This window comes from Saccopteryx leptura, chromosome 5 (assembly GCF_036850995.1).
Source record: "Saccopteryx leptura isolate mSacLep1 chromosome 5, mSacLep1_pri_phased_curated, whole genome shotgun sequence".
NCBI classification, from domain to species: domain Eukaryota; kingdom Metazoa; phylum Chordata; class Mammalia; order Chiroptera; family Emballonuridae; genus Saccopteryx; species Saccopteryx leptura.
In genome coordinates, this window is record NC_089507.1 from 14199757 (window position 1) to 14213940 (window position 14184).

At 45.4% G+C, this 14184-nt stretch overlaps 1 protein-coding gene across 2 annotated transcripts in view; it reads right to left on the reverse strand.

The window, feature by feature from the left end:
* Nucleotides 1-13766, reverse strand: part of KCNIP4 (potassium voltage-gated channel interacting protein 4) — a 1008442-nt gene extending 994676 nt beyond the window's left edge. For both annotated transcript variants that reach the window (XM_066385214.1, XM_066385215.1), the window contains exon 1: nucleotides 13606-13766. In XM_066385214.1, coding sequence (XP_066241311.1) covers nucleotides 13606-13666 — 61 coding nt within the window. In that variant the 5' untranslated portion in view covers nucleotides 13667-13766. The remainder of the gene's footprint in view (nucleotides 1-13605) is intronic.
* Nucleotides 13767-14184: the final 418 nt, after the last annotated feature.

A 14184-nucleotide genomic window follows, 5' to 3' on the forward strand; every position in this document is an offset into this window, starting at 1 on the left:
TCCCACCAGCCACGGCTGAGCCCCTCTATCAAGAACGTACACCCGGATCCAATGAAGGTAGTTAGCGGCAGTCTTTGAAACTGAGGTAAGCTAACAGGCTGCACTTAATCAGCACATGATTCAGATCGCGTAGAATTCCGAGGTGGAGAAGAAAAACATGATTTGAAAACTTTAATTCCTGTGCCCTCTATACAACTAACATGCCTTCTCATATTTACTAGCGGTGTCTCTCTGATAGGAGCTAATTGATAAACACGATTTAAATAGATGACTCTTATTGAATAACATGCACAAAACTATTTTTTTTCTTGATTTAGGAAATACAATTTAATGGGCCAACATTGATCAATAAGAGTACACAGGTTTCTGGTTTCTGGTAAATATTTCTATAGCATTTGGACTGTTGACTAGTTGATTATGTTGTGTGTCCATCACCCAAAGTGAAATCATTTTCTGTCACCCTATACTTGTCCCTCTCTACTCCCTTCCCCCTGGCCCTCTCTCCCTGGTAACATTTCACCTTCTTCTATGCCCATGAGTCTCATTTTTATATTCCTAAAACTACCAAAGGACAAGTTACTTTAAAGCTGAAGTTATAATCGTCACTGCTGGAGATCTGAAATTCTAGTCTAAGGATACTTAGGAAAAGCTGCAATCTCACGCTCAGGGATCCAAGGATACATGTAACTTTTAAATTGCAGCATTTCTAACAAATGATTTCTACAGTTCCATCTTCTGGTGTTTGTAGATCTTGCACTTGTCAGTATTTATCCTGAGAGATGAACAATAATTCTGAAAGTATTTTGGATAACTAACTTTCATCTGCAATCTGTATATATCCACAACTTTAACTGTGAGGGTTTATAGGGTTTAACTGCAAATCTGGTAGTTCCATCACATCAGAATTACCAGTATTTATTACCTTCCAGCTTCGCAGTTTAGATGCGTTTCCTTAAAAAAACAAAACAGAAAAGAAACTACCTTTCAATGCCTCCATCACAAATTGGGTTTATTCTATAAAACCCAAGGCAGGAAAAGACCCCCAGGCCCTGTGCCTGCATAGTGCTGTGTTCTGCAGTTTCCACCTTCCTTTTCCCGTGTTTCTCAATGCCTGGTTCTGAACTCTCAAAGGTTTCCTTCCGTGCAACCTTCAAATTAATGTAGCTGTGTTTCAGAGCCTGTGCCATCTGTCTCAGCGATCACAGCTTCAGCAGGAAACTAATGAAACCGGACCACAGGAGGAGAGGGAATGGGAACGGACTGCGGAAAGACTGTGTGCGCCTCCGTAGGGAGAGCTGTGGCCTGAAGCCCCAGGGAGTTTGGGAAAACGAATGATATGGAAAAAGTGATTTTTAAGAATTTTTGGAAAAGATATGGATAGGAATGGTTTAGCAGACTCTGATTTTCACAGGTACTCACAATGTTATCTTATCAGGGGTAGTCAACCTTTTTATACCTACCGCCTACTTTTGTATCTCCGTTAGTAGTAAAATTTTCTAACCACCCACTGGTTCCACAGTAATGGTGACTTATAAAGTAGGGAAGTAACTTTACTTTATAAAATTTATAAAGCAGAGTTACAGCAAGTTAAAGCATATAATAATAATTACTTACCAAATACTTTATGTTGGATTTTCGTTAAGGTTTTCAGAATAAATCTTTATAAAACAACTTACTATAGTTAAATCTATCTTTTTATTTATATACGTACTTTGGTTGCTCCGCTACCGCCCACCATGAAAGCTGGAACGCCCACTAGTGGGCGGTAGGGACCAGGTTGACTACCACTGGGCTAGATGATCTACAAAATCACATTTAACAATTAGAGTGATATTTGATTTCATTTTGAAAATTCTACACTAATGGGAAATGCCTCTGTCTTTACTGGAACATTTATTAAACTAACATTAAGAGAATGGGGCATTTTCAATTCCTTTATGATCATCTTTCAACAGAAGTTATTACTCATTTTGTACTCTCCAAGCTTCAAAATCATATTTGTTTTGTGAAAAAAGTGCATGTCTTCAGAGACTGCCAGAACCATAAGTTTTAAAAATCTTGAAAATGATTTTAGATAATGTCACAATGTCTTCAAGTGGTTGACAGATAAACTCATTATAGATGGAAAAACCGAGAAAATGCAGGAAGAAACTGGACAACAGAACAAATACAGAATTTCAAGCCCAGTTCTTTTGATACTTTTATTCTGGAAAAGGTCAAGTTTAAGATCATTGCATCCACTTGGAAAAAAATGGTACTGGAAGTAATTTTGCCTTTTAACATTCATCTCACTTTATCCTTACTTCTGTATGGGAGTGAATATATATATATTTTAAATTTAAAGAGGATCTCTTGACCACAGAATATGTATGGGTCTTGTTCTTATATCCATTCAGGTATCCTGTGACTTTTAATTGAAGCATTTCTTTTTTTCCCAAGTGAGAGGAGGGAAGATAGAGAGGCAGTCTCCCACTTGCACTCCAACTGGGGTCCAACCGGCAACTGCCATCTGGGGCCATGCTTCTAACCAAACTATTTTTAGCACCTGAGGTGGAGACTCCATGGAGCAGAGCCATCCTCAGCATCCGGGGCTGATGTGCTCAAACCAATCAAGCCATGGCTGTGGGAGAGGTAGAGAGAGAGAAGGAAGAGGGGAAAGAGGAGGGGTAGAGAAGCACATGGTTGTTTCTCCTGTGTGCCCTGACCAGGAATCGAACCCTGAATCCACATGCTGGGCCAACACTCTACCACTGAGCCAACTGGCCAGGGCCTTGAATATTTTAAAATATGCATAATGAGTTATTTTTTTTCTCCCCTACTCTACTATAAATACAGCAAATGCTGGAATAATGTCATTTCCTTTAATGTCATTTTGTTAGAACATTGATGAGGAAAACAAACAAAAGGAAACGATTCCCCATCAGGGCCACTGTCTATGAAATTTGTATGCTCTGCCTTGTCTGTGTGGGGTCTCTCCAGGCCCTCCAGTGTCCTCCCATATCCCAAACATGTGCACGTGAGGTGAACGGGCGTGTCTGACTTGCCCAGTCTGAGTGTGTGTGTGTGTGTGTGTGTGTGTGTGTGGCCCTGTGACGGAAGGGCAACCTGTCCATGATGGCTTCCCGCCTTGCATCCTGAATTGCCGGGACAACTCCAACCACTCAAGATCCTGAACTGGAATCAGCAGGTTAGGAAATCTTGATCTGACTTGCTTTTATTTATCTTTTTCAAATGGACCAGAAGTATTCCCTAGTAACTTAACTCTAGTTTATATCAATTAGCCTATAGTAAAATTAGGTTCTTTATATGTTGTTTTGCTTCATGTCACAGTTTCCAAAAACCTACTGAATTCAATGAGGACTTACTCTCCTGGGGGCGTCCTCAATAAATACCCGCTGAATAAACAGTAAGCTCTCTGCAGGCAGACTCTAAATCTCACTCATCCTAGCACCAACTATTTTCTCTGTCAATAGTCACTAAATGAATGTCATCATCACAGATTCCATCCCTGTCATCTATAAGTGGACATGATGACCTCCATTTTATAGAATAAAGAAGAACAGCAACATTATACTCAATGGCTATTTTCTATGCTCTCTACTTTCTAAATTAAATACAATTACTCTAAATGAAACTTATCTCCAAATTAAACTTGTTCTGAGAAGTGGGTTTGACAGATCTATTTTTGAAATGTCTGCTTGTTATTTTTTAATAATTGTTTGGTTGTATATTTTTGGTTTTGCTGTTTTTCTTTTCATATTCAACACAGACACAACAAGGTAATGACTTGAAGATTGATCAGTTTTGCACAGTGAACGAATAGGTTGAACTACAACTACAATGGTCACCATTAGGGTATATAACCATAGTATTAAACATATAAATTTTATCTAAAACTTTATATAAAAATTCATTCAACACATATCTGGAGCACTTACCATACTAAAAAATAGCTAAACACTATGAACTTAACCAATTTTTTTATAAGTACTTTCTCATGCTAGTCTAATGAAAATTCATTAAAGTACAAAAAGTTACAATCCAAAATAAGTCCCCGGCAGAATCTCCGTGCTGAGATGCAGCTCACTTTAATGGTTGCATGTGCTATTTTCACCCGATATCATGAAACTCATAAAGACACTGGGAAGCCATTCATGTCTTCTCTTGGAAAAAAAGATATTTGGGGACATTCTGGGGGACACCCTAGTATCCATAAATACAATGTGCAGATGGTATTACAATGAAGAGGAGAGCGAGAAAGAGCGAGAGAGAGAGAAAAAGGTAGCACACATAGTCATCAGACTGTATGTAGTAGTTATTTATCAGTCAAATCTGATTTTCATTAGCATTTGGGATACAGATAGTATCTCTTCTTAAAATATACTGCTTCACTCAAAAGATCCTTCAAAATATTAAGAAGCTGACATCTGGAGATGAAAGTCTATTTTTCCTCCAAAACCTTTTTAAAGTAGAGACCTATAAAAAACGCCAGCGCTAATTCCCCAAAGACATTTTATTTACTGTTCATGAGCAGATGCTGCCTGAATACTTGGGGGGAGGGGGGGGCATCTCCCTAAATCCATCCAAATGTCAGGTAACCAAAAAGTTATAAACTGTTGTTGTAAAACGGTTGACTGCTCATTTCTACCTAAATAAATAATTGGGGCAGACTATGTAGAGGAAAGAAATTTCTACAAGGTTACTAACACCTCCATAGGGTAATTAAAAGGACAATGTATTTCCAGGGGAAGAGCCACTCAGCCACCCTGGCTGTGTTTGTTCAGGAGGAAAAAGCAGCCTTTAAGATGGGCAGGAAGACCAACTGTTCAATGTGACAAATCCCATATTCACACCCCTGTTCAAATTACTCTTTAGCTGGTCAGCGTGTACGGATAACTTAATATTGAAACCCTGAGAGTCTCTCCTTTTGCTATGGGCCTATGTATGCATGTAGAGCAGCCAACCATGGAGAGACTGGGCCCCAGTGGGGAGAGCAAAAGGGTTACACCTCTCCTGTGTCATCCCTGTCACCATTTCCACTTCCCTTCTCGATCCCTCCCAAGTCAGCCTGACTCTGTCTGTGAAGTCTGGCACGAGAGAAAGTGCACCAAAGGAAATGGACGTGTATACACTGAATGGTGCCTCAGATTGCTAATGTGTCCACTCCGTCCCACAGCCATTGCTACATTGAAAGAGGTTAGCATCAGAGGAGGATAATAATAACGGAGACATAATGATGCTGGAAAAAATAGATAGTGTGGCCATTTGGGCTCTGGGCTGGGAACTGTTAGACAGGGACACTCCTTGTAACATGAATTCAGACCAGCGTGGACAATCATGACCGTGACACAGAGGGAGTACATAACTAATCTTCCCACTGTCTTATTTGAAGGAAAACCAGGAGAGGTGATAATTACCCACTGGGAGGCTCTTGGACTACCCATTCTAGAGATAATAGGTCTGGAAGGTATTTAGGATGAGGGAGAGTCATAGCAACAATCCAGAGACAATTGGCTATTGTTCTAACTATACAGAAAACACTGCCACTTATTGTTACTCTACTTAGAAACAATGTAAACTCTCATAGCCATGCATTACGGATGTGAGCACATGCCTAGTTCGGAGGAGCACTGTCCTGGTGTCATATTACTTTACTCACTTACCCGTTCCACTGACTGGAAAAGACAGGGAACCAAGAGAGAACGTCACTTCCGGTACATGACTTAACAAGCAATCGACTGTGAATTGTAATTTTGGGTCTTGGATAGATCTACCACTGGGCAATGTGGTTTAAATCCAATCAACTATGTTTTAAGCATTTACTATTTTGTGAAGCATTGTGCCAGTCATTAGGAGGCGTCTGAAAATGAGTAATTCATGTATGGTTTTTGCCATTATGGAGTTTCAATTTAAAACCGCAAATGAAAAACGCGTAGTGTATCCTGCCTTTTCCCTCAGAGGTAGGTTAAAATAAAAGGAAAATGACCTATGAAGATCCAGAACATAATTTTTTTTGGGGGGGAAGAGGAAGGGAGAAATCAGTAAGTCTGTTTGAGAAAGACTCTGCATTAGAGATGAGGCTGGAAGGATGGGTTTGATGTTGAACACTCAACCAGGTTCGGTGGGTAACTCTGGAGCGGTAACTTCAGTCTAAGCAGTGGGCGCAGCATGAGCTATTTTGAGGGACCAGGAAACAGTGCAGTGCAGCAGGTGAAAGTATAGACCTAGGAGAGTCATGGCAGGTACTGTTGGGAGGACTTTCCCACACTGTGGGAGCCTTGACTATCAAGCTAAGAAAATATTATTTTTGGTTCTACAAGTTATGGGAAGGTCTGATAAAATGTTTCACAGGAGAATAAGCTGACTCAAATCAGGGTTTAGTAAATTCATTTGCTTGTGGGTGAGAAGTGGCACTTAGTGCAAACAGGAGACACCCAGGAAGGCCTGGGAAAGATTGGATAAAATAACAGGAAAGGGTGAAGAAGTTAGACATAAAAACGAGGAGAGAATCCATAAGGCAAGGTGACTGATTCCACATGGAAGGGGCAGAAATGATCAGCATGGGAGTAGCATAGAGAGGTAAACAGTTTGGCTTGATAGTTTAGCTCAAGAAATAACGCCATCATTAGCACAAATTGGACAATAAGGTCTTCTTATAAGAAAGGACATGTCTTTTCTGATATCCTGACTTTGAGGTGCTGATAACACTTGCTGATGGGTCTCACTGACAAGGCATGAAAATGTCTGTCTGGGATTCTGGAAAGGAACTGAGCCAGGCTACAGAGTAACAAGACCCCCACATCAAGGTAACATGCATCAAAACTACAGCTTGGTTAGGGAGACGGCATAGAGAGAGAAGAAAACTAAGACAGGACTTTGTGAAAAGTTGCATAAAATGGACCAAGAAAGAAATAAACATCAGAGAAAGAGATGTGAGATGAGTCAGAGTAAATAGAATAATCCAGGGTCACAGAAGAGCAGGGAGGAGACTTCCCTCATTCAACAAATACCTGCTGGGGAGCACGTGTTCCGTGCAAGACCTGCCGTAGAGGCTGGGATGCAGTAGTGAGCACGTGTTCCGTGTCAGACCTCCCACAGAGGCCGGGATGCAGTAGTGAGCACGTGTTCCGTGTCAGACCTCCCACAGAGGCTGGGATGCAGTAGTGAGCACGTGTTCCGTGTCAGACCTGCCGTAGAGGCCGGGATGCAGTAGTGAGCACGTGTTCCGTGTCAGACCTCCCACAGAGGCTGGGATGCAGTAGTGAGCACGTGTTCCGTGTCAGACCTGCCGTAGAGGCTGGGATGCAGTAGTGAGCACGTGTTCCGTGTCAGACCTCCCACAGAGGCTGGGATGCAGTAGTGAGCACGTGTTCCGTGTCAGACCTGCCACAGAGGCTGGGATGCAGTAGTGAGCACGTGTTCCGTGTCAGACCTCCCACAGAGGCTGGGATGCAGTAGTGAGCACGTGTTCCGTGTCAGACCTGCCGTAGGTGCTGGGATGCAGTAGTGAGCACGTGTTCCGTGTCAGACCTCCCACAGAGGCTGGGATGCAGTAGTGAGCACGTGTTCCGTGTCAGACCTGCCGTAGAGGCCGGGATGCAGTAGTGAGCACGTGTTCCGTGTCAGACCTCCCACAGAGGCTGGGATGCAGTAGTGAGCACGTGTTCCGTGTCAGACCTGCCGTAGGTGCTGGGATGCAGTAGTGAGCACGTGTTCCGTGTCAGACCTCCCACAGAGGCTGGGATGCAGTAGTGAGCACGTGTTCCGTGTCAGACCTGCCGTGGAGGCTGGGATGCAGTAGTGAGCACGTGTTCCGTGTCAGACCTCCCACAGAGGCTGGGATGCAGTAGTGAGCACGTGTTCCGTGTCAGACCTGCCGTAGGTGCTGGGATGCAGTAGTGAGCACGTGTTCCATGTCAGACCTGCCATAGAGGCTGGGATGCAGTAGTGAGCACGTGTTCCATGTCAGACCTGCCACAGAGGCTGGGATGTAGTAGTGAGCACGTGTTCCGTGTCAGACCTGCCGTAGAGGCTGGGATGCAGTAGTGAGCACGTGTTCCGTGTCAGACCTCCCACAGAGGCTGGGATGCAGTAGTGAGCACGTGTTCCATGTCAGACCTGCCGTAGAGGCTGGGATGCAGTAGTGAGCACGTGTTCCGTGTCAGACCTGCCGTAGAGGCCGGGATGCAGTAGTGAGCACGTGTTCCGTGTCAGACCTGCCGTAGAGGCTGGGATGCAGTAGTGAGCACGTGTTCCGTGTCAGACCTGCCGTAGAGGCCGGGATGCAGTAGTGAGCACGTGTTCCGTGTCAGATCTGCCGTAGAGGCTGGGATGCAGTAGTGAGCACGTGTTCCGTGTCAGACCTCCCACAGAGGCTGGGATGCAGTAGTGAGCACGTGTTCCGTGTCAGACCTGCCGTAGGTGCTGGGATGCAGAAGTGAGCACGTGTTCCGTGTCAGACCTCCCACAGAGGCTGGGATGCAGTAGTGAGCACGTGTTCCGTGTCAGACCTGCCGTAGAGGCCGGGATGCAGTAGTGAGCACGTGTTCCGTGTCAGACCTCCCACAGAGGCTGGGATGCAGTAGTGAGCACGTGTTCCGTGTCAGACCTGCCGTAGAGGCTGGGATGCAGTAGTGAGCACGTGTTCCGTGTCAGACCTGCCGTAGGTGCTGAGATGCAGTAGTGAGCACGTGTTCCGTGTCAGACCTCCCACAGAGGCTGGGATGCAGTAGTGAGCACGTGTTCCGTGTCAGACCTGCCGTAGGTGCTGGGATGCAGTAGTGAGCACGTGTTCCATGTCAGACCTGCCGTAGAGGCTGGGATGCAGTAGTGAGCACGTGTTCTGTGTCAGACCTGCCGTAGGTGCTGGGATGCAGTAGTGAGCATGTGTTCCGTGTCAGACCTGCCGTAGGTGCTGGGATGCAGTAGTGAGCACGTGTTCCGTGTCAGACCTGCCGTAGAGGCTGGGATGCAGTAGTGAGCACGTGTTCCGTGTCAGACCTCCCACAGAGGCTGGGATGCAGTAGTGAGCATGTGTTCCGTGTCAGACCTGCCGTAGGTGCTGGGATGCAGTAGTGAGCATGTGTTCTGTGTCAGACCTCCCACAGAGGCTGGGATGCAGTAGTGAGCACGTGTTCCGTGTCAGACCTCCCACAGAGGCTGGGATGCAGTAGTGAGCACGTGTTCCGTGTCAGACCTCCCACAGAGGCTGGGATGCAGTAGTGAGCAAAAACAAGCACTCTACGTCCCCAGTCCCCTGAGGAGAGCTGCTACAAGGCAGAGAGCATCGCAGTGAGCTCAGGACACTGTGAATTGGGGAAAGACCACTAGGACCTTTAACCAAATGAGAAATTTTTAACAAGAAGGAGGAGAGTCAATGCCCAGAGGTGAATAAACTTGTAGTGACAGGTGTAGTTACCATTTTTAACAATGGCAAGGCCCGTTGAACAAATTAAACACTCGTTCTTTCTCTTCCAGCCCCCCACACCACCCCGTAACACACACACACACACACACACACACACACACACACACACACACCCTTAAGTTTTCTTGAAACAGTCCCAAAGAAGGAAGGCTACTAAGTAAATGAGCACACTCTGCTGTGAAATATTGAAAAGCAATATTATGCCCATGTCCCAGAAAACCAGTGGAGAGAAGAAAAGGAAATAAAAGGACAAAAAAGAGCAAGAGGGACCATACACCTGAAGCCCAGAAATACATCTTCAAAAGGTTAAACCACTCTCTGGTCCACAGTTCTACAGAAATCTTGCACATACATTTTATATTGTGTGGCTCATTAATTAAAAATCACTCCAGCTTTATTTTATGAAACTCTGCATTAGCATTGGCCAGGGGAAAAAGGTGCAGCAAGGGCAGGAGAGTCAGTGAATTTTAACATGTCGCCGTGTCATTTGTTTGGTGTCTTCTCACACTTACCAACGGAAACAAAACAGAGTAATGCCTTGTGTAATAAAACGTTTTTCCTGGGTTCAGAGCGAAGAGACTTTTCACTATTATCCTGTGGATTTACTAATTTCAGTTGTCCTGATCCTTAATAAATACAAAACTTAAGCCAGGGTCATGAGACATCCGTTCAACAACTCAAAACTGAAGAGCTTTTTCACTCCGTTGTTGGTTGTGGGAACTTTTCAGGTAAAATGTGAAACTGATACCCCCATGGGCAAGGAGAGACTGAAGAAGCAGACAGACCACCTGGACTAGCAGGTGGCAGGTTCAAGAAGCAAGGAAACTTACTTGGGTGGCTTCTCTTAGGTAGCCACCCAAGACAAGTTGAACTCTGTCCCCTCCCCACCAGAATCTTAAAAGTTAAAATTCTATATAGAGGTCATGCCCGGGTTTGGTCATGTATGCCAATCAAATGGTCCCAACGGCTATTGCTTTCTCAAGAGTGTGTCCTTAAAAATGGTCCTGGCTGTGGGACTTGGAGGTACAGCACACATCCCACTGACAGGGGCGGAAGGAAGGAGCATCCCATTGCCTGGGTCGGGCTGGATGCTACCCAAGCAGTCACATCTCTCCATGACCTCCTTCAACAACTACTGAAACACGCACCCCCACACTTTACCAGTACTTTGTATCACACAGCATCTGCCATCCCGAAGTTCGACAGAACAAATTAAGGACACCAGTGACTAATTTCCTAGGGTTTTTTCCTCCTGACCTTATTTCTGATTCTTTTTCAAATACACTGTCGAATTATCATCTCCCTCTGTCTCTCCATTGTTTCAAGATTATGGCTGATTCTATGGCCAGGGAGTGAAATAATGGGAATAGACAATGACATGGAGAATATATTCTGGGCAGGCCTTTCATTTAATGAGGAAGCTAATGAGAGGTCAGGTAAACCTGAGCACTACAGTTGAGAAGAAACCTTCTGTTCATATGGACTTATTTACAACGTGTCCATCCTATGAACTCTGTAGCATGTACAATGTTTCAACTACAGTGACTTAGAAAGGGTGTTGATCAGTTAGATTACTAAATGCATTACCTGTTGAAAAGAGAGGTTTTTTTTTTTAGCTATATTATTATAAAGTTTCAGCAACGCAACTCAACCCTGCTCCCATATTTCCTACATGTCTCCTTTTACTTTCCCTTTCTTGGGGTTTTCTCCTTTCTATCCCAACAAACCATTTTTTATAGTATTCCGGCGGTAGTGTCAAGTCATGAAATACATATACTTGAGAGTGTCCCCCCCCCACACACACATGCTTCTCCAATTCCTGGGTTTCTGTTTCCTCCTCATCCATTCCTCTCAGTTTGATCTTCCAGTTAAATTCTGTTTAAATTGCAATTAAGTCATTTTATAAAACTTCATCAAAGAGATACCTCTTGGATCTTTGATATACATTCAAGGGAAACCATTACCGTCATGTTGGAGGTTATGCAAATATCCCACTCATTTGAAGGCGACATGAGATCAAGAGCTATTGTTTTGAAACAAGAACTGAAAATAAAGTATAAACCTTTTAAAATCCCCCCAGGGTTAGTAAAGACCACCCTCTCTGTAAGCACAAGTAACCGAAGTACTAAAGCTTATGTTTGGTGAAAATAATAGAAACTACATATTCTGCAATCATTCTCTAATAATAAGAGCAAAAAAAAAAGATGCTCTGAGCTATTTTTTCTTTATTTTTCTAATACAACAATGAATTCTAAAAACATGTGAATACAATGAAAGAAACAGGTGCCAAATCAATTCAAGCTTAAAACTCCTCACTTTTAGTCTCACCTTGGCCATGCTATAGATCAACATCTTTCCATTCGCCAAGCAAACAATGAACACATACTCATTCTAGACATGGTACTAAAAATTCTATTTTTTAAAATGTATTATATGCCCCAGATGTGATTTCATTTTTCTCATTTTATCTAATAAATAGAAATCATGGCCACCTGTGACCTCTGAAGAGACTGGACATGCTGTTTCCACCTTCATCCCCATGGGGCCAGTGGGGGACTGAGCCCTTTCCAAAAGCTGTGACCACCAAGGAGCCACCGAATAATGCCAAGCACCTTGTCTGTACCCCAGACTTTTGTTCCTACAACCTCAGCTGTCTTTGAGTTTCCAATCTTTGCCTTTTGCACGAGTGCAGTCCCTACAGGGCCGGCTAGCTCTTCACCTCACTCTAAGTCAAAGGAACTGCAAGAACAGAGACCCTGTGAACTGAACAACTACCCAGCCCCCTGCACGCCTGCCATCCAGAAAAATTAAATTTCTTTAAGATTATGAGTATTCCTCCTAAGGTATATTCCAGACGTACTTGGTTTGTAATGAGTGGGACCTACTGTCACAAGTGAAATTAGAACTACACATCAGTACAAGTCCAATTGAGGCCTTTAATGTGATGGTCATATATTTTTTTCCCAGGATAAAAGATCAAGACTTTTCTCCTTATAATTTCATACTTGCATAAGAATAGTGTCCTCCCAGTTACAGTGACCTACTGGAAGAAAGCGGGCGGGGGGGGGGGGGGTGGAGAGACAAATGTCCTGTTTCTCAATGTCCACAATAGAGTGACAGGCTCAAATTGTTGAGGTGACTCCATTTCCCTGAATATAAGCAGGTAGGACGTGGAAATACCTCTGTCCTTGCAACTTTACATCCCTCACTTCTAACTTTTTCATCCTGTAAATCCAAACTAGGCTGTAGCCATATGTGTGACCCCCACATCTTACATAATCCGGGAAACATCCAGCCCTTTATTACTCCCATGGTCCCTGCAACAACCTTCATTCTATTAATGGCTCTTCTAAAAAAAAGGAAAAAAAAAAAGAAGAAGAAAGAAAGAAGAGAAACTGTACACTTCAAAGCCACCTAACAACAAATCGATTCAACCAAAGACACTCTGTTGGGGGAGTCAGGGTCTCCCCGCCCCCTTTCACTATTGGTCTCACTAAACTCATCAGAACACGTCCTTCCCCTGCTTTCGCAGAATGCACGATACTCGGAAGGCCCAGCACCTTGCCCAAGAGTGCCCAGTACCTGTCCAAGGCCGAGTGCTACATGAATTATTTTCAGGTGTCACTGAGGACCATTTTCCCTGAACACTATAAACTGTAACTGGCAATCAAACAAGGCATGAGCTCCCTCTGAAGACCCTGATCTGGGAAGCATTCGCCTGTTTGTTAGTAGGGGAGAAAACAGAGTTTTGGTGAAATGTTTGGAGCATAAAGGATAGGTAGAGAGAAAGGATCCATAGTATATTTCAGCCCGTTTATCTCCAGGTGTTAGGGGACAGAGCTGTGTGGCCTGGAGTCAACTGGCAAATGCATAAACAACATCGGAAAATTTCAGAGAAGGCAAAAGTAGGCACAGGATCGCAGGGGACGCTGCCACCGGCGAGTTTCACACACACTTCAAACATCTCTTTTTCCGCGACCTGGACCTTGCGTGCACCCCCTCGCCTTCACATCCCCGTTCCCTCTCTCCCACCTCCCCTTCCCAGTCCCGCCTAGGCCACTGTCTCCCGTGCAGCGAAGGCAACAAGCGTCCCCAGTCTAGGAAGGGGTCCGGGTCTCCGCTTGCGGGGACAGGGGGTTGGGAGCGGGGCGCCCGCTCGCATGCTTTTGGCATCCTACCGCCTGTGGAGCACGCCTCCTCCAGCTGAGCCGAGATGCTTTCCACCCTGCGCACATTCATCTTTGGGGACGTGGAGTGCAGGAGCAGGACGCGAGTCAACCCGCTCCGGGGCGTCTGTCGATGGGTCTGGCAGCGGAGCGCACTGGCGGTGCGGCCCGGCGGCGTTGGCTGCGCGGGGAGCGAGAGCGGCGGCAGCAGCGGCGGCGGTGGCGGCGGGCAGGGCGCGCGGAGCGGGCTGCAGGTGCGGGCCCAGGCCGGCGGGGGGCGCCGCGGGCGCTGCGCGGTGCTGGGCGGCGGGGGCGACTGAGGCGACTGAGGCGCCGGCGGGCTGGAAGCGGATACTTGGCTCCACAAGCCCAGGAGCGAGGAGCCCCTGCCCCACGCCCACTCGGGCGCCTCCCCTGCCACCTGCTGCTGAGTCACCCGATGAAGGGCTGGCTCGGTGGCTTTGGCGACAGAGCAGCCAGACCCTAAAGAGACTGAAGGCGACTTAGGTCCGTGCAGGACCCCTCCGAGGTGCCCTCCAGCAGGTTACCAGTGGAGCCTCTGGGACCCCCCACTTGCTGCGCACAGCGGCT